This window comes from Capra hircus, chromosome 11 (genome assembly GCF_001704415.2).
Source record: "Capra hircus breed San Clemente chromosome 11, ASM170441v1, whole genome shotgun sequence".
Classification (NCBI taxonomy): domain Eukaryota; kingdom Metazoa; phylum Chordata; class Mammalia; order Artiodactyla; family Bovidae; genus Capra; species Capra hircus.
Window position 1 is genome coordinate 9,933,758 of NC_030818.1, and position 24,264 is coordinate 9,958,021.

Sequence of the window (24,264 nt, forward strand, 5' to 3'; positions counted from 1 at the left end):
GGGCGGGGGAGAAAGAGGGGCAGTCTCCCAAGTACTTTTTTTTGGAAGTCCTAGGATTGATCTACAGGATCAAGACTCTTCTCCCAGCCGCTAGGGTCCCCGTTCAGCCAAAGGTAGGGGGAGTCACGCTCCCGGTGGGAAGGAGAAGATGATGGAGGGACCTGGGAAAAGGGGTGATGTAGGATAGAATCAAAGGAAAGCCAAGCTACTGAGGGTTGTATAGTCAAAGAAGACACAAGAAGAGTGGAAAAAGGAAGCAGATATTGGGGAGTGGGGGCCACAGGGTGTTCCAAATAGGGCATCCGAAGTGCCCGAAGGCTAGGGGCTCCTCTGTGAGGCCCTCTCCCTAGGTCCCCAAGCCAAAATGTCCCCAAACAAAGCTTCCCTGTTGTGTTGCTTGTCTGAGTTGGGGGAAGCATGGGGTAGAGGGGTGGGGTGGGGGGATAGGGGGGTGGGGTGGGGGGGTAGGGGGAGCTCGCTGTAAAGGAGCTGTTCTCCCGACAGAGGGAAGGCCTTAGCTGAGAAGCCGACTAGTGCTCTTGCCTCCTGTTGCCCCGGGAAAGAGATGGCTGTGTTGGCAGGAGGCTTGGACAACCCCACCCCACCCCACCCCCACCTTGAGGCCTGGCCCTTCTGGGCCCCTTGACCCTGCAGGGCATGCAGGACGTGTACCAAGTTCTCCAATGCATTCTGGTTCTCTGCCTTTTCTACCTGGAATCTGCCCAGAAAGGACTCTCAGCCTGACTGCCATTTAGGGGACCTGAGATCTGAGGGTGCCCTAAGCCCCTTCTTGCCTGCCTCTTTCCACAATCAGTAACTATCTGTCCTCTCTCTGACTGGCTGAACAGGATCATCTGGGTCCCTCCTGCCTCTGCTCCTTGGCAGAGGAGCAGTCCCTCTCCTCCTTTTTGCCTTTTCATGAGGTTCGTGGGGTTCTCAAGGCAATTATAGAGTTTCAGCAAGCTCCGGGAGTTGGTGATGGATAGGGAAGCCTGGCGTGCTGCAGTCTGGGATCGCAAAGACTGAGCGACTGAACTGAACTGAACTCCTCCTTACTCATTGCCTGCCTTTCTCAGTTGCTCCCCAATTCTGTGTGCCAGACTCTCTCCTGACCCCCTTCTGTCCATTTCCAACACTCTCTCTCTACTGTCTGTTTGGTCCCCTTTTATTCCCACAGTTTCCCTCCCTCTCACATCCTGTCTGTCTGGGTCTCCCTCTCTGTGTCTCTTGCTCAGTCTCAACCTATCTATCTTGATGGACCTCTGATCTCGGTCTCTAATCTCTGTCTTTTGATCACTGGGTGTCCTTGACCTGTGAGTCGGGACAGAGGTGATGATAGCAGAACCAGGGAAAGGACATTATGAGACATAACAACTAATAGTGAGCGTTTATTCTTTACAGAGGGAGGGAGAGCCTTCTCTCTCTCTCTCTCCCCACCCCCCCCCCCAGTCTGGGCGTCTCAGTCTGTGCCTCTGTTACTCTGCATCTCTCTTCTTATTTAGGATGGATTTCTCTCTGTCTCTCTCAGCCCCTGGGTCCCTCCCTTTCCGTCACACTGGCCCTCTGTCTCTGGTCTTAGCCGGTGTCTCTTCTCTCATGATCTCTCTTTGAGACCTGGGCTTCTCAATTTCAGCTTCTCTCTCTCTGGGGCACCCAGGCCTTCCCTGCCATGGGACCTGTCAGTGTTTGGCAGTGGAGCCTGTGGGGGCTGCTGCTGTGCCTGCTGTGCAGTTTGTGCCTGGGATCTCCAACCCCATCCACGGCACCTGAGAAGAGGGCCGGGAGCCAGGGGCTGCGGTTTCGGCTGGCTGGTTTCCCCAGGAAGCCATTCGAGGGCCGCGTGGAAATACAGCGGGCTGGTGAATGGGGCACCATCTGCGATGATGACTTCACGCTGCAGGCTGCTCATGTCCTATGCCGGGAGCTGGGCTTCACAGAGGCCACAGGCTGGACCCACAGTGCCAAATATGGCCCTGGAACAGGTGAGCAATGCTTCAGGCACAGCCTAGGTACTGCCAAAGTACAGCCTAAATATAGGGGAGGGAACAGCCCTGGGGACACAGAACACCAAGAACAGCCAGTGTCAAGTACACCCGTGGAGGGGAAACCAACCAACATAAAGCCGCGTGAACTTAGGCTGATCGATGCCTTCTCTGAGCCTCAGATGCCTCCATGTGCAAAATGACTAGATGATCTGTAAGTTACTTTCTTCTGCAAAAGTATGATTCTACAAAGCCCTGTGCAAAGACAGCCCCGACACAGAGGAGCCCTGTATGATTAAGAATAGCTGGTTTTGTGGGAAGCTGAGAGCAGGTAACTGACGTCTGGATGTCCCAGAGACAGAAGTGATCGCAGATACTGCAGCCAACAAGATCAGATTATAATTTAGAGCTGAAACCGACAAGCTGGGCTTCCAAAGACAAGCATAAACTTTAGGATGTGGTTAGTAGGGGCTTAGGAGCAATTCTGAGACCTGGGGGCACTTGCATTGTATAAACTCACAGTGGGATCGGTAGAGCTGGCGCAATGTGCAGTTAACCCCCTATTCCCACTGGTTAGACCACATCTGGAATAAAGTATCACTTTAGATGCCACATTTTCAAAGAGACAATAGAAAATGGAAGTACTGGGCATTTCCTGGTGGTCTAGTAGTTAGGACTTGGCGCTTTCCCTCCCGAGGGCACAGGTTTAATCCCTGAATAGGGAACTTAGGTTCCTGGAAATGGAAGTACTTTCAGAGGAGAGCTACCAGATGTAAAAGATTGGAAGCCACATTTCAAGGAGGAATAGCTGAATAAACCAGGGATATTTGATATGAAATGAAAAAGCTTTGGATCAGAATTACATGATGGTTGAATTCAAACTTGAAGACAGTCATTCGACTGAGGGATTTTTCTGGGTGGCATCAAAGGACTGAATCAGACCTGGAGTGGAGGAAAGTAATAAAAGAATCTCAATAGTTTGTGATAGTTCCAACAGCCTAATGGGGCAACAGGTAGGTATCCCAGAAGAAGCTGGGTAAGTCCTGTCCGGATATGCACGAGGGTTCCCTGCACGTGGCCCTTTGAGGGGCCACCAGTTCTGAGAGAAAGTCAGCAATACTCATTTCAGTCTGGCCCAGGTCAAGAGAAGAACATGGGGCATCATGGCAGCACAGAGCCGTCACATGGGAGAATGTAAGGCTAAGGTGAAAGGATCTTACATTTCCAAGTCTCACAAATGGCTCGAATCCCTAAGCCCTCATGCATTGGCTGGCTGGTCCTAGGCAAGCTACTTCACTTCCCTGAACTTCAATTTCTTTATACAAAATGGTGATGATATCTTCTGGCAGCTCTGTTCTAAGAATGATCATGTATGTACATACCTTGGCAGAGTGCCCCACGCACACTAGGCAACTGTCATTGAATGGGTAAGGGCTGATCAGAACTTCAAAGTCGACTCTTGGGTCTTTGTATTCACCCTACCAAATTTTGGGGTATCCCCAGAACACTATCAACCCTCCATCAGTCCTATACTCCCTTTCCTATGCCTTTCCAGGGTCCCCTGTCGCTTCCCTACCCATTATCAGGTGTGAGGCTTCCATGCTCACTCTCACCAACATCCCCATGCTACCTCTCCAAGCCTCTCTATCCCCTTATCTCCCCTCCCACACAGGCCGCATCTGGCTGGACAACCTGAGCTGCAGTGGGACTGAGCGGAGTGTGACTGAATGTGCCTCCCGGGGTTGGGGGAACAGTGACTGTACCCACGATGAGGATGCTGGGGTCATCTGCAAGGACGAGCGCCTCCCTGGCTTCTCAGATTCCAATGTCATTGAGGTCTGTAGTTCATAATCACACACACACACATGCATACATACCACCCAGGACGGCAAGACAGAAAGGGCTGTGGGGTGGTTATGAGTGGAGATACGAGAATGTAGGGGATCCCATGTGCCCAATGGGATAGTTGGGGTTAGTGGGAGACTGGGGGAATGGGCAAAATGATAGAGCTCTGAGGCACTGCATAGTCCAGCTTTATTTTAGCATCAGCAGTCAAGTTACTAAGCCTGGCATGAATCTCTCCAACTTCATCCCTGGTCCCCAGGCACCTGTGCTCTCTCTCAGCTCAGATATTCCTGAGGGAACCTTTCACTCTTACTTTCTCCTACTTCTTCAGTGCCACTCTGTGAAGAGTTCCCTCAGGCTCCAAGCAGAGTTAGATGCTCCTTCCCCAGCTTCTTCTGGACCCTTAGTCATTTCTCAGAGCCCAGCAAGTCCTTACACTCCGGTGGCTGCACCTCACAGAGCGTGCATCTCAGCCCCATCTCGCCACTGGGTTCACAGCCAGTACACTCAATCAGGGTTTCTTAAGTGGCCAGACATGGGAAAGGGGCCCCTGGGATGCCTTCCTCTGCTTGTGGTCCCATCCGCAGGTAGAGCATCACCTGCAAGTGGAGGAGGTGCGGCTTCGGCCAGCCGTTGGAAGGGGCAGACGGCCCCTGCCCGTGACTGAGGGACTGGTCGAAGTCAGGCTTCCGGATGGCTGGTCGCAAGTGTGTGACAAAGGCTGGAGTGCGCACAACAGCCACGTGATCTGCGGGATGCTGGGCTTCCCGAGCGAAAAGCGGGTCAACGTGGCCTTCTACAGGTGAAGGGACGTGGGCGCCGGTGCAGCAGTCTGGAGTTGAGGGGTGCTTGTTGAGGAGTGGTGTTGAGGGACCTCCGAAGGGGTTGGTTCACCTGGGGAGCCGGGGGAAATGTGGAGGCCTCTGGGAAACTAGAGTTGAGAGAGAAATCTTGGCCCACGAAGCGGTCCCCGAGGCGGATCTGCTGCGGGGACCAGCGAAGCTCTGGCCCCAGTGGCCAGAGCCGGGGCGGGGCGAGCGGCGGCGGTGGCGTCGGGGCCGCCGGTCGACAGGTGGCGTCTCCGCGCCCCCGGGCTAGAGCTGGGCCTCGCGGGGCCACGCCCAGCGGCCCGGGAGCCGGCGGGTCCGAGTCGCGGGGTGGGGCTGGCGACCACGCCCCGCCGAGGCAGCACCCGGGCGGGGCCAGACGCCGTGAGTCTGACTGCGACAGGCCCGGGGCGCCCCGGGGCGGCGGTCCCATCCTGGCCGCCAATCCCCGAAGGCCGGAGGGCGCCGGAAGAGGCCGGGGCCCTTCTCTGGGTCCCAGCGGCCCTCTAGGCGTCTGTGAGCGCGAGAGCACTCAGGACTGCTAAGCTAGATTTCCAGAACATCCTTCAGCCCTGGAGGCCGGCCCTCTCCACCTGCACTGGAGCCCTGGTGTACGCGCCGGCTTCCGGGGAATCTATCACACTGGGGACCGGCTCTTTGCTTACTGCGTCTCGCTTCCCTGCAGCGTCTAATTTGGCCGTTTTAAGAAATTTGGAGATCTCTTCGTAATTAAAAGGATCATTTTCTTCAGGTCTTCCTTAGACCAGTTTTGCAGGAAGAGCTCTTAACATCTGGGTGACCTACCGGGCACGCTACTTCAGATGTAGGGCTGATCGGGGCAGGGTGTACACCATAAAAGCTCTTTTTAATGAAAGCATCTAGATTTTGCACTGCCTTTCCGTTGAGGCAGCATCCCACTGCTCATATTGACCTCGTAATCACCTAAATTAGGTCTTCCCTCCTCGTTGATACTGATAGAGCAGCCTATTTGAACCTAAATCTGTTGAGTTTACCCTATGAAATGTTTGATAGATGATCTCATGTTTGATACATCATTTAAAAACCATAATGATCCCAGGAGATTATCTTGAATCTTGACATTATTTTGCACTTGTCATCCCTCCCTGCCCCCTCTGTTCAATAGACGTGATACCTATCCCTCCTGACTTCAGCAAAGTGACGGTTAAATGTGCTGAAATCTTTAAAACCAAAGTCTATCTCCTCTTATGAATCCTCCAGATTTACATCAAACCTTTAATCATTAGTTGTGAAATGTTTTTTCAACAGTTGAGACAAACTGAACACTACAGTGATAACAGCCAACATTTCATCATCTTATCTATAATGAAATTATAGATGTTATTAGTCTTTTGCTAAAATCCAGATATACTATGTTCACAGCCATTCTGCAATTTTAATAATCTTAAAGGAAATCATGGTGGTTTGATCGAGCTGACTTTTACTGAAATCCTTTTAGATTTCTAAGGATCACCATATTTTTTCCTCAGTGCTCACAAACTTTCTACTTAATGACTATTCTAGAACATAAATTATCTGTAAATTGAGGAATCCTTTTCCTCCTTTTTGAAAGTCAGTACATTATCCAGCCTCCAGTCTTTTCCACACTTGCTGAAATTTTTTTTTTTTTTTTGCCTTGGCTCTGAGACACATCTGAAAGTTCTTTAGGCCCCAAGGAATATCCTTTTTCTGGTATAGCGACTCATATACAGTTTAAAACATCTGTGTGCTGTGCTCCGCTGCTGTTATCTCCCTTGGGCCTGTATTTCCCTGTGCTTGTTCTTTACCTTCCCAAATCCAAACTCCAGGTTCTGAAAGATTAGTGGGACTTAAATAGCAGGCATTTCAGATGAAGAGGGTAGCGTGAACAAAGGTATAGAGAATAAACATTTATTGAGTGCCTATTGTGTGCCAGGGACTGTTAGACACTAGGAATTCAACAGTGAACAACAACAACAGCAAAAATCCTTGATCTCATGAACTAGGGAAGAATCAGGAAGAAAGTAAAATTACAGAATGTAAGGATGGCAAAGAGTGTAATAGGTAAAAATAAAGCAGGGAAAATGTTAGGAAGTGGGACTGGAATTGCAATTTTAAAATAAGTCAGAGGAGGCATCATTTGAGAAAATATTTAAAGGGCAGAATCTCTGCAAAAATCTTGATGAGCATCTCCAGGAAGAGCCATCATAAATGAGAAAATATCAGGGTGAGGAGTTAGGGGGAATTCTTGTCATACTCCAGGAGGCCACTGGGGCTGGAGCTAAGGGAATAAGGCAGAAAACGACAGGAGATGTAATTTAGGAGGAGATAAGGAAGGAATGAGGAGCCAGATCATGGAGGGCCATTTGAGAGGCTTTCATTTTTACTGTGTGAGACGAGGTTTTGAGCAGAGGTGTGACATGTCTTCCACTTTTTGCGTATTATTTGGGCCGTTTTGTTAAGAATAGACTGTAAGGAATGTGTAGAGTCAAGGAGGCAGGGAGACTAGTTAGGCAGTTGTCTCCTGAAAGCCAGCTAAAGAAAGTGAGAGGTGATGTGGCCAGTGAAAGTGGTGGAAAAGTGATCAAATTCTGTGTTGAAGATAAAGCCAACAGGATTTGCTGATGGATTCATTGTGGTATGAGAGAATGAGAGGAATTAGGGATCATTCCAAGGTTTTGGGCCTGAGCTAGATATGGAGTTGGCCTCATTTGATAAAGAAGACAGTGAGTGGGGCATGCTTTCTGTGGGGATGGGAGAGTGGAGATTGTATATTAGGAACTTGTTTTTAGACCAGTTAAATTTGAGGTGCTTTAGACACTGAAATGGTGAGGCTATTGGGCATATGACTCTAGAGTTCAGTTGAATGCAAGTATTTAAAGCCCTGAAACTGGGCAACATCACCAAGGGAGGGAGTGTAAATAGAGAAAAGGAGGCACAGGGACTGAACTCTAGGGAGTTTAAACATTATGAGGTGAGGAAGATAAGGCAAAATGCAAACAGGGAGGTGAGGCAGAAAGAAAACCAGGGGAGTGTGGAGGCCTGGAAGCCAAGTAAAGTGCTTCAAGGAAGAGAGAGAGGGATCAACTGAGGCACTACTGCTGATGCTTCCGAGAACAGGAGGACTGAGAAATGAATGCGAGTTAGTGACTTGGATGTCATTGTTGACCCCAACAGAGACGAAAATGAATAGGAACTTTTGAAAGACAGTTGATTAGAGTAGAAGATTGTTGTTTAGTCACTAAGTCATGTCCAACTCTTTTGTGACCCCGTGGACTGTAGCCTGTCAGGCTCCTCTGTCCATGGGATTTCCCAGCCAAGAATATTGGAGTGGGTTGCCATTTCTTTCTCCAGGGGATCTTCCCAACCCAGAGGCTGAACCCATGTCTTCTGCGCTGTAGACAGATTCTTTCCTGCTGAGCCACCAGGGAAGCAAGAGAGAAGATGTATACTGAGAAACAGTGGAAGAAAAATGGATAAAGTAAGGCTAGGAAATGGAACACTTTTAATGCCAGATTGGAGAGTTTTATCTTTATCCTATGAAAAATTAAAAAATAAAAGTACTTGTATGAGACAGCAATAAAAATAAGGCCAGTTTTTTTTAAAGTTTGTCTGATAGTAGTGAATTGGAAGAGGAGGTTCTAGATGCAGTAAGATTAATTAGGAATTATAAAATTAAGCTGATTAGGAGGATGACAACAAAGAGAAAGGAATAAATAGATGTAGGATGACTGATAGAATACAGAAAATAAAAGAAGAGATAATTAAAATGATTCTGAAACTGCTTAAGAGAAGGATGGTGCCCGGCATCTCTGGGCTTCAAGTTAATATGAACTAGCTTTAGATATGGGCCATCCCTGGGAATTTTGAGGCCCAGGAATTGTCCCCAAGTATGCACAGACTCAAGAAAGTTTCAGAAATCAGGAATATATTTGTACATATTGGAATCTCTTACTGAGTCTGGAATATGAAGGCTGGAAAAGGAGATATATATTAAGTACAGAGTTCATTCTTAGTAGGGAAAGAGATTACAGTGGTCCTGGGAGATTCTGTGATGAGAATTTGATGTAGATATTCCTTCACAGGCCAAGTCAGACAGAGGGAGACTCCTCATAGGTAATGCAATTATAAAGGCTAGGCAGGATAGTTATAAATAACTCTGCCTTCCTTGGAGAAGGAAGATGCATCTGCTAGCTTTTAGAGGAAGTTAGTAAGATTTAGAGAATAAGAAAATCAGAATGTGATGTGTTTATCATTTTTCAGCTCGATTTGGTACTTCTACCCTAGGACATGTGAAAGTCGTAGAATTTTAGAAGAGGAAAAGGATGTGCAGATAACTGAGCCATTTAATGCCTTTTTGCAGGCAAAGAAATTGAGGTTCCAAGAGCTTAAGTGCTATTTAAGAAGGCACTCTTCTAGTTCATTTCAGATATTCTTGTTCATATTCAGATATATTCATTGACAGATATTTATTGAACTCCCACTATTTGCCAAGCACTGTGCAAGGTGCTGAGACTCCAGAGGTGATAAGAGAGTTGATTTGGCACCAGATCATAGAAGACCTTGTAGGCTATGGTAATGATTTGAATCTTTATGATAAAAGTAATGGAAAGTGATTGAAGTTTTTTAATGAGGGGGGCTGTGAGAGGACGTGATCAGGTTTGTGGCTCCCAGACACCACTTTGACTGCATTTTGAGAATAGTTTAGAGAAGAGCAAGAGCAAATGCATTAGAAAGTCACTCAGGAAGGAACACTGACAGGACTTGGTTATGGATTGACTTTGGGAGCCGAAGAAGAGAGAGATGTCAAGGTTGATTCCTAAGTTTCTGGCATAGATTTTGCTAAAAGAATTGGACCCACATTAAGTTTTAGATAATTTTGAGATCTCTAAGTAGGAACATCAAGAAGGCAATGGGATATACAAGGTTAGATGTAAATGAGAACATATAAAGAGAGGATGTGAAGTGAGAAGAAGGCCTTAAAGCTCCAAAAAAGTAAATGACTGTATAGAGGAGGAGCCTGCAAAGAAGACCAAGAAAGAGCATCCAGAATCAGGACTCAAATAAAGCTAATAGTGTTGTGACAGCTAAGGAGGGAGAGAGAACAGCAGTGTCAGATGCTACCAAGAGTCAGTGGTATGTGAGACAAAAAATTCTAGATTTATTATCACAGAGTGATGGGTAGGGCAAGACAGAAAGGAGTGGATTAAGGAGTGAGTGGGAAAGATGATGAGTGTTGACACTACTGAAAAGTTTTTCTACTAAGAAGAAATGTGGGGTGGAGTGTGTGTGTGTGAGAGAGAGAGAGAGATTTGAATATGTTTAAAAGGATTCAGTTGAGGAAAGGTTATTTGCAACTTCTCAATTGAGAGAGAAAGGATCCTAGAGAAAGAAATTCAGAAACATTTAGGGGTGGTGGCTTTAGAAAAGAGAGACAGATTCAGCACTGGTCCTAAATAAGTGCCAGGGCCTCAATGTAACCTATGTTTGCCTGATATATATTAATAATTATATATACCATACAATTATAAAGACCTTATAAAGTCCTTAAATAACTAGAGAAGAAGTACTTCTAAATTTCTAGATAATACTACATTTTTCTGAGTACTGTTACATGGTTTCTCTTGGTTACTGATGAAAGAAAGTGCCAGATATATTTCATTTCAGACATGTTTGAAAAAAAGACATTTGGAGAGGACATTTTACACTATACTTATCTGATGAAAGGTTCTAAACTCTTAGTAGTGTCTCAGGAAAGGGACCCAAGCGTTATTGTAGACTCTTTGTTAGGAATGTTGGATGTATTGGATGTTTTGGCAAAGATCATCCTCAGGAAGAAGCCAAGGTAGGAAATACCAAGCAGATTCAGCCTTGTTTAAATCCATATATTAAAATCCTAGCACATCTTCATGTAATATACCACATCCAAGTATGACTCGAGAGAAACAGCAGAACAGGAACATGTTCAAGGACAGGATAACTAAGAGGATAATGGGGAAGTCCATAAATTCTGTAAGGACAGACGGACAAGACCTGCGTTCATCTGTATACAGTTGGACAGGACAAAGAGTGGGCAAAATGAAAGTCTTTGAAATCAAAGGGGGAATGAGAGGAGAAACAGACCTAGTTTCCATTCATCAAACTTAAGATAACCTCTTGAAGAGTAAAATAGGTCAAATATTTAGGTCAATTAAGAAGAAATAAGGTTTTAGACCTTAATTCCCTAGAAGTAAGTTTGGGAGATGAGCTGTTTGTGAATGACTAAAGCATATGGGATTTAATTTAGACAGGAAGGATGCTGTCATCCTAAGCGTCCTGGCCTCATGCTCCCCAGTCAGACCCAGTTAATGTCCCTTGCTGTCCAGCCTTGTTCCTTGGTCCTCGTTCACTGGCCTCAGGCCTGGATATGCCAGAAGCCGGAGCGCATCCAGGGAAAAAATACACAGCCTCCCTAGGTGTGACCAGGCTAGTTCTCTCTCCTTGTCTAGTCAGTCTGGCAATCTTAACACCCTTCCACTTTAACCTGTTCCCCCAACCCTCCCCCCTAGGTTTAGAGCAGCCCTAATATCAATCCAAGAATCCTGTTCCCCATCTGCCTTAGCCTACTTTCTGTGGGTCCTAGTACAGGGTCTTTATCAGCCCTGGGTCCACGTTCTTCATTGCAACTCACCTGTCTCATTCATGTGCTTCTGAGGCCAAACAGCTGTGAAGGGTAGAGCCTTGGGGGCATCTAATGTTATAAGATCCTGCCACCAGGAGACCTCTAACTGCTAAAACAGAAATCTTGCCCCTCGTCCCTGTTCCACCAACTTTTCCCACTTGGTTCTAGACTGTTCCTGACTCTGCTGTTGTCTTATCCTCACAGAAAGTTGAGGAAGCGAGCGGCCAAAGCCTCGGCCCGACGCTCCAAACCCCTTGGAAGGTAATGGGGCAAGAGCCCCGGGACCTCCTGCTCATCCCTGTGGCCCCAGGAGGTGGATGGATGGAAGGCAGCCTATCCATGTCCATCCCAGAACCCAAGCTGATGAATTAGGGATATGGCTGGAAAGTGGCCATTCCAGGAGGGAGGGGAGGGAGGCAGGCATGGGGATGGGTAAGTTTTGATTTAGGAAACACAAGGAGGAAATAATGTAGAGACCTCCGCATCTTTATACTGCCCCCAGATAGCCTGGACTCCAGCCTCAGCCGCCTGCATGCTTCCTCCCCCACTAACTCCTAACCTCCCTTCGTTCACCTACATTCCCACACTCTCCCCTCCCTCCACCATTCCTCCTATCTCCTCTCCCCTCACCACCTGGCCTGACATCACCAGATTTCTCATCAGTGTTGCTGAATCCAGAGAGCAGCATGTATTCCAAACATATAGCTAAGTGGTATTCAGCAGTGTATGTGGAAAATCTGACTGCCTTTGCTTTGCCCCTTCCCATGCTCTGCATGAAGGGTCCTTCCTAGAGACAGAAAGAAGAAAGAATCCTTTTCCTTTCCTGGATAATGCACCTGACCACTACTGCCATTAACTTCTTTCTCCTTTTTTCAGACCAGTCACCAAGCTTAAAGCCAAACCCAAAACCCGAATGGGCAGGGGGCCAATTAAGAGGTAAATAAAGTTTAGGCTGGGTGGAGAGGAGAGGGAGTGCCAAGTGATGAGTCGGGGGCATCGGGCTGTGGTTAGGAAGGGGTCCAAGAGACGCCTCCACCAGGAGGTCGAGGAGCAGCAGCAACTGTTATAAGCCACCTTCCAGATGATTCACCAAAATGTAAAGTAAGATTGTCCCTTTTGTTTGGGGTTGTTTTGTTGTTGTTGGGTTGGTTTTTTTTTTTTTTTTTCCCTTATGCTTTTTGTCTGAGGAATTATGCCCATCACAGGATTTTTGAAAAATCTCCATAGAAGTTTACCCATTGACTCCTCTTGTTCCACATGCTTACTTATCTTCCCCCAGCAGATTTTAGTAGATACTCTGGCACTCTTGTCCTTCAGATGCCATGCTTGCCTCTCGCCCAAGAAGTTAAGTTTCCCTGAGGGATCAGTGTTCCCACCCTACCTTTATTTGATTAATTGTTAAATGGAATAAGTGCTACTGGGTTGGAAGTGAGACTCAGGATCCCTGTGGAACCTTTCCCAGGGCAGGAGTCAGATGGCAGTCCTGGCCCTCTGGCCCAGTTAACACAGTTAGGCTCCCAGTTCCATCATTTTCCTCCTGGGCTCCTTCAGAACCCCAGGGAACAAAAAGGTGCCAGTCCCAATGACTGCGTCTCACTTGGCTTCTGAAGGCAGTTCGCGCATGAAAAGTCCCCTGGAGAGCTCCTTCGGCAGTGGGTGAGCTGTGGAGAAGTCAGCCCTTTCTACTGTCTCCTCCTCTCTTCACAGCCTTCCAGGGTCTCTCAGGGGCCCCAGGCACCCCTCACTCCCCAGCTCCTCCCTCTGGTGCCTTCAGCATGCCTTGGAATTTGGGGTGTTCCCATAGTGCCCTTCTAGCTTAGGGTTGTCTTGCACAACATGGCCATACTCTGGCCTTCCCTGACCCCCACATTAAAGTGATGACCTCTTTCACTTTTATTTTCAGCCAGAAAGGACTTTGAAAGAATACTGAGTCTCTTTGAGCTTCAGAGTCTGCTTATCTTGAGCTTCCAAAGGTATTCTGCAAAGTCTCCAGGCTTCCTTTGTCTGATTTGTCTATAACTTATCCCTCTCTCTGTGTCTTCCTAGCCGGTGGCTTCAAATCATCATATTCCTCCTCTGACATCAAGTCATAGAGCACATCCCTGCAGTAATTTGCCTCCAGACCACCCTCACAGGCCCACCCCACCAACACAAGACCTCATGGGCTCCTCCCCTCTCTGGGCTCAAACCGGCTGTTCTGGGAAGAAAGCACTTCTCTTATCACACGGCTCACTGCAACATTCCATTCCGTGGGTGTTGATAAGCAAGTCCCCTCACTCTCTCCAGCATCTCTCTGCTGTGTTTCAAAGTTTTAACGTCTCTAATTTAGTCCCATTTTCCTGCTCAGGTGGCTGTGGAACATTCTTTCTGTTACATTTAAACTACGGAAGCATGGACTACCTCTTTAAAGACTCATGCAGTTCAGCTTTAGGTCTGGGGTCACGCGTACCCTTCTGGTGTTCATATTCACTCTCCTTCTCTGGTCCTGCGGTCCCTCTCTGTCTTGTATTTGTACATCCTCATTCCCATATATACCAGCTCGCGTCTTTCCTGTGTTCACCTCTGGTCTGTTCTCGCTGTAACTGCCCATCATCCTCTGGCCTGGAAGCCCCTCTGGCCTCTAAGAAGCCATGTAGACCCAAGACTTACTCACTTCTTTGCATCCTGACTCATTTAGTTCTTTCAGTCGTAACAGAAAGACCCGCTTACTCTGGCCATTCAGGCTTCCTGTTAGCTACTCCCTCCTGCCTATCTCTTCCAGATGGTCAGTCCTGGCTTCCTAATCTCTTTGCACAGCAGCTTCAGCCTCCATTAGGGCCAGCACCCTGAAAGCACACAGAACAGGCTTCCTGTCAGGCAAGTCAAAACTAGCCTTCCTTCCCACAGGGTTCTTCTGTTGCAGAACATACCCAAGGACCCCCCTGTTTGGGCTCTTTCAGCCTGGAAACGCCCCATTACCGTTGTCTCTTTGTCTCTGTGTTTTTGCAGAGAAGAGAAGAAGAACTAAAGCGGTCATGGAAGGTTGGGGGATGGTGGAGGCATGGCGTGGGGGGAGGGCTGCGGGCAAAGAGGCAGGAGCGCCGTTTCACCCTACTGCTCCTGCTCCTGTCCCCCCAGGCTGCTGGCCCAGCGGCAGCAACACTCCTTTGGTCTGCATGGGGTGGCGTGCGTGGGCACGGAGGCCCACCTCTCCCTCTGCTCTTTGGAGTTCTATCGAGCCAATGACACCGCCAGGTGCCTGGGGGGGGCACCTGCGGTGGTGAGCTGTGTGCCAAGCCCTCTCTACGCAGCGTCCAGTGGCCAGAAGAAGCAACAGTCGAAGCCTCAGGGGGAGGTGTGTGAAAAACTATGACCTTCCCCACCACCCAGGTGAAGAACCCCGTAGCCTGGCCATCCCTTGATTAAGCATAGTTCTGACCTTTGAGGACAGAGAGGAACCTTCCAGGGGTTGGGCCACAGACCTGAGACCACCTGCTCCCTCCCACCAGAATCTCCTTGATCTCCCAGGTCTACTGTCTCTGTGCTGATGTCCCCATTCACTGCTGGGCACCTCTCTCTCCTCTATAGGTCCGAGTGCGTCTAAAGGGCGGAGCCCACCCAGGAGAGGGCCGGGTAGAAGTCCTGAAGGCTGGCACGTGGGGCACGGTCTGTGATCGCAAGTGGGACCTGCAAGCAGCCAGCGTGGTGTGTCGGGAGCTAGGCTTCGGAAGTGCTCGAGAGGCTCTGAGCGGTGCCCGCATGGGGCAGGGTGAGGCGGGTACAGGTTGGAGGGAGAGGGAGGTAGGAGGTACATACTCCTGGAGGGGTACATTCCTTAGGAAGGAGGCCCCTGGGCAGACAGTAAAGTTAGAACCTCCCCATCTCTGACTTCTGACCTTAGGCATGGGTGCCATCCACTTAAGTGAAGTTAGATGCTCTGGACAGGAGCTCTCTCTCTGGAAGTGCCCCCACAAGAACATCACAGCTGAAGACTGCTCCCATAGCCAAGATGCTGGTGTCCGATGCAACCTGCCCTACACTGGGGTAGAGACCAAGGTCAGTCACTCTTTCCACCCTAGTTCAGGAATCTCATGTCCTATCCAGTCCTGCCTGGTCATGATGCAGTCTAATGGCCCTACTGCCCACTGCCCCAGGCCCCTATCATCAGGCAGCTCCCCCTTGATGCCACCACTTGCTAGCCCTGTAAGTGCTTCTGAATCACCATTCAGCCACAGGCCCCCTGTGGACTCCCACTACCCCACCCCAAAAGCTTCCACAGCACTTCCATTGCGTCACTACAGATCCGACTCAGTGGGGGCCGCAGCCGACATGAAGGGCGAGTCGAGGTGCAAATAGGGGGACCTGGGTCCTTCCGCTGGGGCCTCATCTGTGGAGATGACTGGGGAACCCTGGAGGCCATGGTTGCCTGCAGGCAGCTTGGACTGGGATATGCCAACCACGGCCTGCAGGTGAGTGGGAAGGAGAAGGGAACCAAAGCTATTGCCTCCACAGGTGGTGTTTGGGACAGAGGTCTGTCAAAATGAGTCCCTTGGCTGGGGAGGCTGGATGGTGGCCTCACAAAAACATCGCTGTATGTTCCCAGGAGACCTGGTACTGGGATTCAGGGAATGTAACAGAGGTGGTGATGAGTGGAGTGCGCTGCACAGGCACTGAGCTGTCCCTGGACCAATGTGCTCACCATGGCACCCATGTCACCTGCAGGAGGACAGGAAGCCGTTTTACTGCTGGAGTCATTTGTTCTGAAAGTGAGTGATGTGTAGGGGGATGCAAGCCAGGGAGGGGAGGCTCTGGGTCACCTCTTTGCAGGAAGAGCTGCAATCTGGAGGGGTACACCTTCCCTGTGGAAAGCCAGTCTCACCTGTTTTCTGGAGGAGGGGGATGGAAGCACTCCCACCTGTCCCTGCCCCTCACCAGTGACGTCTAACTCTCCTCCCTTCCTCGGTGCAGCCGCCTCCGATCTGCTGTTGCACTCAGCACTGGTGCAGGAGACGGCTTACATCGAGGACCGGCCTCTGCACATGTTGTACTGTGCCGCTGAGGAGAACTGCCTGGCCAGCTCGGCCCGCTCAGCCAACTGGCCTTATGGCCACCGGCGTCTGCTCAGATTCTCCTCTCAGATCCACAACCTGGGACGTGCTGACTTCAGGCCCAAGGCTGGGCGCCACTCCTGGGTGTGGCATGAGTGTCATGGGTGAGAGGGTCAAGTAGTAGAAGGGCAAGACCACTGGGGAAGAGGCAAGCCTGCTGGGGGCAGGGAAAGAAACAGGGATCCCCTTGTCCCCACAGGCATTATCACAGTATGGACATCTTCACTCACTACGATATCCTGACCCCCAACGGCACCAAGGTGGCTGAGGGCCACAAAGCTAGTTTCTGTCTAGAAGACACCGAATGTCAGGAGGGTGAGTTGGGGCCTAGAATAGACTGCACTATCCTCATCTCCACAGCCTTGCCTCACACGACATACGCTCATCTCCTCAGATGTCTCCAAGAGGTATGAGTGTGCCAACTTTGGAGAGCAGGGCATCACTGTGGGTTGCTGGGATCTCTACCGGCATGACATCGACTGTCAATGGATTGACATCACAGATGTAAAACCAGGAAACTACATTCTGCAGGTGCCGGGGCTCTGAGATTTCCAGTTGTTGAGTGGGAGGAGTGTTTATTAAAGACCCCTTTGGATTTGAGGAATGCAGCTCACTTGTTGGCTTTCTCCTACTCACAGGTGGTCATCAACCCCAATTTTGAAGTAGCAGAGAGCGACTTCACCAACAACGCCATGAAATGTAACTGCAAATATGACGGGCACCGCATCTGGGTGCACAACTGTCACATCGGTACCTGGTGGGAAGAGAAGCCAGAGGCCTGGGGGTGGGAGGGAAAGGCCTTCACTCCCATCTCCCTCGGTTGTTTCCAGGTCTCCCCACCCACTTCTGGATCTCCCAGTCTCTCCACTTCCACCCACCCTTCCCCACAATAGGTCTGTTTTCCTACCCAAACCACCTGTTCACCTTGCAGGGGATGCCTTCAGTGAAGAGGCCAACAGGAGGTTTGAACGCTACCCTGGCCAGACCAGCAACCAGATCATCTAAGGTGCCACTACCTTCCTCTGCAGACCACCACTGGCCCCTAACGGCAGGGGTCTGAGGCTGCCATTACCTCAGGAGCTCAAAAAGGAATCTTTGATGTCAGCAGGCCCACAGCACTCTTCCGTTGTGCACTGAGATGTGGAACCATCAAGCAGAAATCACTGCCCTCTTTCTTAGGCCAGCTGTCCTTATCTGCAGCCAGGCACGGGGCATTCTGCTCCCAGGCCCAGCACCAAGCCAAGCACAACACAGAGAGGTGCACCTGACTGACTGCCCAGGACAACCGACAACAGCAGCTCGTTTTCTTGAATAGGGAGGTCAGAATGGTTTAACTCCAGCATCTCCCCTCAGTTCTGGAAGATAAAGCTTTACCTCTAGCCTTTTTGTGGGGGGAAAGAGCAGTGTTCCACCCTTCCCCTCATTTTTCAGTATGACATGTTGTTAGGTATAATTTTATTTTATATAAAAAGTGTTTTTGTGATTCTTCAGAGCCCAGGAAGTGGTGGTGGTAGTCGGAGGGACCTGCCCCCAACTGGTTCAGTTAATCCTCTGTCCAGGCGCCCTCAGAGCCCAAGCCATGAAACCAAGGTTGAAATCCGAGCAGGAGCCTCCTACTCTTGCTGATCCATTCATTCTGTGACTTCAGGGGTCACATATAAGGTCAGTGTTTCCTGTCCTCGCCGGATCCGCACTGCCAGTTGGGATTGGGTTCGAACAGCTTCATAAATATCTTCAGCATTTTGTACCAGCTGCTCCCCAATGGCCAAAATCACATCACCAGGTCGTAGACCAGCCCTGTGGCAAAGGATAGAGAGATAAAGGAGGAACTAGATGGCCCACTTCAAGGGCGCATACACCCCACCCATCTCCACCTCCTAACGCAGCCTCTCCCTCACCGGTGAGCAGGGGAGTCCAGGATGACCTTATGGATGAGCACACCATGCTGAACATCAGGGAAGCTTGGTTCTCGAAGCTGTAGTTCAGCAAGGATGCTGAAAGGACACAGATCACTCTGTTGGACACAGGGCACTCTCCCCATTCGGGGTTTGCCTCACATCTTTCATCAGCACGCCGACAAGTGTGTGAACAGGGCATGCACTAGATCCTCTTGATACAAAAACAATTCACTTTCTGCCTTTTAGCAGTTAGGAAGCAGAATGTGTATATAAAAGGTAACATTCCAAATGACACACAGGGTTAAATCAATAGCACTAATGTCATTCTAGAATCCTAAAAGCAGCTATAACTTAGGAAGTACTATAACTTTAGCTTAACCTAGAAGGATCAATCTGATATTAAACTATATAAAACAAGAACAACATAAAAACACGGGATTAGGAAATCAAGTTGGCCGGAACAGAAAAGACTCATAGGGAAGGCACGTCTGGAAGGTTGGGTATTTATTGTAAATCTAAGCAATAACAGGATGGGAGGTATGCAAAATAAGAGTGAGGTGAGAAAAATCAAGATAATGAGAGAGGAATGAAGCAACTCATCTTAGGTAAAAACAGAACTAAGAACGAAGCTCAACAGAACTGCCAGGTACCCACCACTGGTTACACTGATGGCCCTACGTGTCACTACCCCTAAAGCTCATACCTGGGAGTCAAGGTCAGCATCATCACCCCAATGTAGCGGCGCTGGGACCCACTGACTCCAAACCAGGAATCTGTGTTAGAAGGACAAATGAGCCCCACCCAGGTATATCCTTACTTCCCCTCCTCCTCCCAATTGACCCCTCTTCCAGCAAACCCTCCCCACCCCTGCCACTAAAGAAACCCGTTTCCCCAAAAGCCAGGCTTACTCTTCTTTTCTCCACGATGCAGAAACTCTCGAAGGCGATCAGAAGGGATGGCAAAGGAGATTCCAGATGTGACCTTCATGGTATTCACCCCAATCACCTCCCCATCCTGTTGGGACACAGCCCACTATTCTCTAGCCCAGACAAATAATAGGAGATGGGGGTACCTGAACAAGAGTGGCAGGGAGTTTTGGGGGAGATCTAGTTGGATTCCGGGAGACAGCCAACAAGAAACTGCTCAGAAACTTGACCAAACATCAGTGAATTAGGGGAAACCCACCCCTTCCCATACTGACCTGAGAGAGGGATTCTTGGAAAGGATGTCACACTCACCAGGTTAACCAGGGGACCTCCAGAGTTTCCAAACTGCAGGACAAGGAGAAAATATGGCAGAGATCCAGGGACTCTATGCCTCGGGGCACAATCAGGATGTAGACACTTTCTCCAGATCCTCTCCTTTCCCAGCCCGTGAAGGAGTGGCAACATTTTTTGCGACCCAATCCCGGTATATAGGCTCATCCACCATCTATCACAACTGGTGCCTGTACCACACACCCCTCCCCTCTCCCCCAACCTAGTCTCATTTTTCTCATATCAGGACGCACATCAATAGCTGCATCAGTCTGGATATACTCCACATTGGTTTGGGGAAGGCCCAGATCTTTGGCTGGACGCTGAACAGAGCTGACAATGCCGGAGGTGATTGTGTTCTGCAGTGCAAAGGGGCTTCCCATAGCAACAACAAACTCCCCTTGCCGGACATCAGCTGAGCGTCCCAGGCGCAGCGTAGGGAGAGGCTCCTAAGGGAGAATGGGTACAAGAGACCTGGCATCTGGAGATGTGAACAAATTCACAGCCCCAAGCAGACATGGCCTGCTCCGACCCCCACCTTGGTCTGAATCCTCAGCGTGGCGATGTCTGCCACGGGATCCACAGCTGTGACCACGGCCTCATACGTGTCGCCGCTAGGCAGCCTTACACGGACTCGGCGCCGATCAGCCACCACATGGGCATTGGTGACGATGAGTCCATCGGCAGCCACCACGAATCCTGAGCCATTCGAGATAGGGACTTCGCGGCCCGAAAAAGGGTGCCTGGAAAAAGGGGCGCGGGGGGACAGTACAGATGTGAGGAGGCTCAGACCCATCTTTCTCGCCCGCCCTCTAGCCCGCGGCTTCGGTGCCTTAGTGTTTACCCCCACCATTACCGGCCCAAGATCTCGATATAAACCACGGCAGGGGCCGTCTTCTCCACCACGTCCGCGATGAAGTTGTACTGGCTCCGGGGAGAGGTGGGCGGCGAGCCAAGGACCGAGGCGAACACAGCCGGGGGACCCCGCCCTCCGCCCCAAAACAACAACAGCACCGCCCCTCCAGCGCCCAGCGCCACCGCTAGCCACACGCGCGGACGGGTTCCGGGAGTTCCGGAGCCTTCCGGAGTCCGGGGATCTGGGGTCCCAGCGATGAGCCGTGCTCGGAGATCCGAAGTCCAGGACCTCAGGCATGTCCGTGGTTCAGGGACCCCCACAGACAACCGGGCCCTGAAACTGGGGGTCCCATAAGTCACTCGGGTCCGAGGGTCAGGAGTTCCTGACGTCAGCAGGGCCCGGAGGTCAGGGGTCAACAGGGGTCCCTTTCCCCAGAGACCCCCACCCAAAGCCCGCCATCCCCGGAGGCTCCAGCCAGCACCCCGCCCCGCCCTCAGTGCAGCCATCAGCTCCGCCTCGGCGGCTTCCTCGCCCGCCCAGGGCAGAGGCGGCGCCCTAGACGCGACCAGGAGGACAGCTGGACGCTGAGGACGCCGGTACCTGAAGTCTCCAGAAGTGCACGCTGGGACCCAGGATTCCGGGAGACCAACTCCGCCCCCGCCCGACGAATGCCGGGAATTGTGGTCCCCGCGGGACGCGAGTTATGAGGTGGCCCACGGGTCCGCGAGGCATGATGGGACAGCTAGCCCTTCCGGGGCGCCTCAGAATTTCAGGTCCCGGCACCCTGGGCGGATGCCCGAAGACTCCGCCTTCCCAAGAGCCCCTGCGGCGGGGCGCAAAGATGGCGGCAGCGGCCAGACAACCCTAAAGCAGCGGCAATGGAGCCTCCGTCGTCGCCGGGGCCGGAGCGGCTCTTTGATTCGCACCGGTAAGAGCCCCGGCGGGAAGAGACCGACTTCCGCGTCCACTTGGCCTTCGGCGCCCAATCACCCCGCCTCTCGCCCTCAGGCTCCCGGGTGACGGCTTCCTGCTCCTCGCGCTACTACTCTACGCTCCAGTCGGGTTCTGCCTCCTCGTCCTGCGCCTGTTTCTTGGGATCCACGTCTTCCTGGTCAGCTGCGCGCTACCAGACAGTGTCTTTCGCAGGTTCCGACCCGGGCGCTCGGGGAGGGCTGGGGCTGGGCCTGGCCCAAGGCCAGGTAGTCACCACTGCCTGCGTTGGCAGGTTCGTGGTACGGACCATGTGTGCAGTGCTGGGGCTCGTGGCCCGGCAGGAGGACTCTGGACTGCGGGATCACCGTGTCAGGGTCCTCATTTCCAACCACGTGACACCTTTCGACCACAACATAGTCAACCTGCTCACCAGCTGTAGCACCGTGAGTTAGGGAGGAAGCCGAGAGTGCCACGGAGTGGCTCCCTGGGGCCCAGCTCAAGGCACCCCTCTCCGTGTTCGGGTTTCCCATGGGGACCACAAGATACTGACCCTTACCCCGACCTCGCTTTTCTACCCATATGTCAGTTTTTCTCACTTCACAGCATTCTTTTCTTCTTGCTTTTTCTCCTTCCGGTTCCCAGCCTCTACTCAATAGTCCCCCAAGCTTTGTGTGCTGGTCTCGGGGCTTTATGGAGATGGATGGTCAGGGCGAGTTGGTGGAGTCACTCAAGAGATTCTGTGCTTCAACAAGGCTTCCCCCTACCCCTCTGCTACTATTTCCCGAGGAAGAGGCCACCAATGGCCGGGAGGGGCTCCTGCGCTTCAGGTGGGTGAGCACAGGTATCTGTCTCCAACTGGAGGTGATCAGGCTTGGGGGCCCTAGGGTTTTCACAGCCCTCCCCACTACCTTCCTAGTTTATTTACTTTTTGCCCACTTTTAGTTCTTTGCCCTGAATCCGTTTATTTCCCACATTTCTATTTGTACAGTGTGGCAGTATCGGTTTTAAGTCAGGTATGAGCTGCTGACTAGATTGGCTAGAATCCCATCTTACTTTTTTCACTCTTCTAGTTCCTGGCCATTTTCTATCCAGGATGTGGTACAGCCTCTTACCCTGCGAGTCCAGAGACCCCTTGTTTCCGTGGTGAGTGTGTTCCACAGGGAATCTCTGGGTTTGGAGGGGAAGTTTCCTACTCCTGGCCCTGGTTTAGACCTCACTCATGCCCTCCCCTCAGACGGTGTCAGATGCATCCTGGGTCTCAGAACTGCTGTGGTCACTTTTCGTCCCTTTCACGGTGTATCAAGTAAGGTATTAACTGTCCTCACTTTTTGGTGGCTGGGAGAAACTCACCTCAAGGTCAAGGAAGTAGCTGTCTGCCCTGTCCATTTGCAGATCTTTTAATGTCAAGGTTCTACCACAGAGGCAATATAAAGTATTTACTACCTCCCCTACTGTCACCACCACTGTTCCAAGAAAAGAGGCATCAGAGTGGAGAGTGGGTGACCCCAACGTGGACCTGGATTGTTTTTTGCAGGTGGCTCCGTCCTGTTCATCGTCAGCTGGGGGAGGGGAGTGAAGAGTTTGCCCTCCGTGTACAACAGGTGGTAGGGGACACGGGCAGGGTGGAAGTGGGTTCTTTCTTTAGGGGGAAGGAGGAGAACACTTGAGAAACTTCCAATCCTCCAATCCTCCCTAGCTGGTGGCCAAAGAATTGGGCCAGACAGGGACACGACTCACTCCAGCAGACAAAGCAGAGCACGTGAAGCGACAGAGACACCCCAGATTGCGCCCGCAGTCAGGTGTGTGGTCTCTGGACATAAGGCTTTTCAGCTCTTTTGCAGCCTGTTCTGACTTCCTCCCTATGCCTGTACTAATCAGCCTCTCTCCTCGAGTTTTCCACTCACCATATTTCGGATTTCTTTTTTGCAGCCCAGTCTTCTTTCCCTCACTCCCCTGGCCCTTCTCCTGATGTGCATCTGGCAACTCTGGCTCAGAGAGTGAAGGAGGTTTTACCCCATGTTCCACTGGGCGTCATCCAGAGAGACCTAGGTATGAGAAAGAGTAGCTTTACCCAAGGAGACAGGCACAGAGAGGGAAAGTGGGTGGTGCAGGGAGAAGGTGAGCAGAGGAATAGACTGTGCTGTCCACTCCTCCCTTCTCCGCAGCCAGGACTGGCTGTGTAGACTTGACCATCACTAACCTGCTCGAGGGAGCTGTAGCTTTCATGCCTGAAGACATCACTGAGGGGACCCAGTCCCTTGCCACAGCCACCACTCCCAAGGTGAGACCCAGAAAATGAGCAGGTCCAGGACTTGAGGTGGGATGGGGCAGTCTGCATATTCCCTGTCCTGACGTCTGTTTTTTGATCCTGAGACCCTAGCACAGTACCTCTCTTGCAAAGTAGGCATTCGATGCGTGTTTAATGATGATGACTTCGCAAGCCCTCTGACATTGTGATCACCTCAGTTCCCCAGCTCTGGCCCGGCAACCCCTCAGCCCACAGCCCTAACATTTGCCAAGTCCTCCTGGGCCCGGCAGGAGAGTCTACAGGAGCGAAAGCAGGCGCTGTATGAATACGCGAGAAGGTGAGATGCTTAGAGGACAACTGGTAGGAAAGGGCAGGTTGGAGAAAGGGAATAATACAGCAAAGCCCATACAATGTCTTCTTGTGTCCCACAGGCGATTCACAGAGAGGCAGGCCCAGGAGGCTGACTGAGTACAGGATGGCACCCAGAGCCGCAGGACGGAGACTGGGGGCAGCCCTCACCCAACTCACAACAGGCCGGATGGGTGGGTGCTAAGGGGAGGAATGGGGCTCCCCCCAGTGTCACATTAAATTCAGGGTTTTCACTCAAGGTCTCTGTTGCCTCTTTGGGTCTCAAAAGCCCTGTAGCAGGTTCCTTTTCCCTTGGTTGCGGGATC

The 24,264-nt window shown here is 50.9% G+C and overlaps 3 protein-coding genes across 11 annotated transcripts; 2 read left to right on the forward strand and 1 right to left on the reverse strand.

The window, feature by feature from the left end:
• On the forward strand, window positions 18-17,888 carry LOXL3 (lysyl oxidase like 3). Of its 8 annotated transcripts, none has more exons than XM_018054979.1 (15): window positions 18-113; window positions 1,634-1,982; window positions 3,655-3,818; window positions 4,415-4,629; window positions 11,481-11,573; window positions 14,430-14,646; window positions 14,880-15,060; window positions 15,193-15,347; window positions 15,593-15,760; window positions 15,895-16,057; window positions 16,260-16,503; window positions 16,599-16,714; window positions 16,794-16,930; window positions 17,038-17,149; window positions 17,331-17,884. In XM_018054979.1, the coding sequence occupies exons 2-15, from the start codon at window positions 1,670-1,672 to the stop codon at window positions 17,402-17,404; spliced, it is 2,352 nt and encodes a 783-aa protein (XP_017910468.1). In that variant the 5' UTR covers window positions 18-113; window positions 1,634-1,669; the 3' UTR covers window positions 17,405-17,884. The 8 variants fall into 8 exon arrangements, with proteins under 8 accessions (XP_017910468.1, XP_017910469.1, XP_005686374.3 ...); XM_018054980.1 differs by having other exon boundaries at window positions 11,517-11,573; XM_005686317.3 differs by lacking the exon at window positions 11,481-11,573.
• HTRA2 (HtrA serine peptidase 2) lies at window positions 17,660-21,512 on the reverse strand. The gene is made up of 8 exons (XM_013967480.2): window positions 20,410-21,512; window positions 20,092-20,296; window positions 19,808-20,002; window positions 19,536-19,568; window positions 19,206-19,311; window positions 19,001-19,070; window positions 18,298-18,393; window positions 17,660-18,196 (listed from the first exon to the last, which is right to left on the reverse strand). Exons 1-8 carry the CDS (start codon window positions 20,913-20,915, stop codon window positions 18,031-18,033), a joined length of 1,377 nt encoding a protein of 458 aa, XP_013822934.2. The 5' UTR covers window positions 20,916-21,512; the 3' UTR covers window positions 17,660-18,030.
• AUP1 (ancient ubiquitous protein 1) lies at window positions 21,024-24,197 on the forward strand. Of its 2 annotated transcripts, none has more exons than XR_001918772.1 (12): window positions 21,024-21,337; window positions 21,418-21,555; window positions 21,635-21,785; window positions 21,985-22,169; window positions 22,413-22,485; window positions 22,577-22,650; window positions 22,877-22,943; window positions 23,039-23,141; window positions 23,272-23,391; window positions 23,508-23,623; window positions 23,747-23,927; window positions 24,022-24,197. XR_001918772.1 is itself a non-coding variant. In XM_018054991.1 (12 exons), the coding sequence occupies exons 1-12, from the start codon at window positions 21,288-21,290 to the stop codon at window positions 24,056-24,058; spliced, it is 1,233 nt and encodes a 410-aa protein (XP_017910480.1). In that variant the 5' UTR covers window positions 21,024-21,287; the 3' UTR covers window positions 24,059-24,197. The 2 variants fall into 2 exon arrangements, 1 of the variants encoding a protein (XP_017910480.1); XM_018054991.1 differs by having other exon boundaries at window positions 23,809-23,927.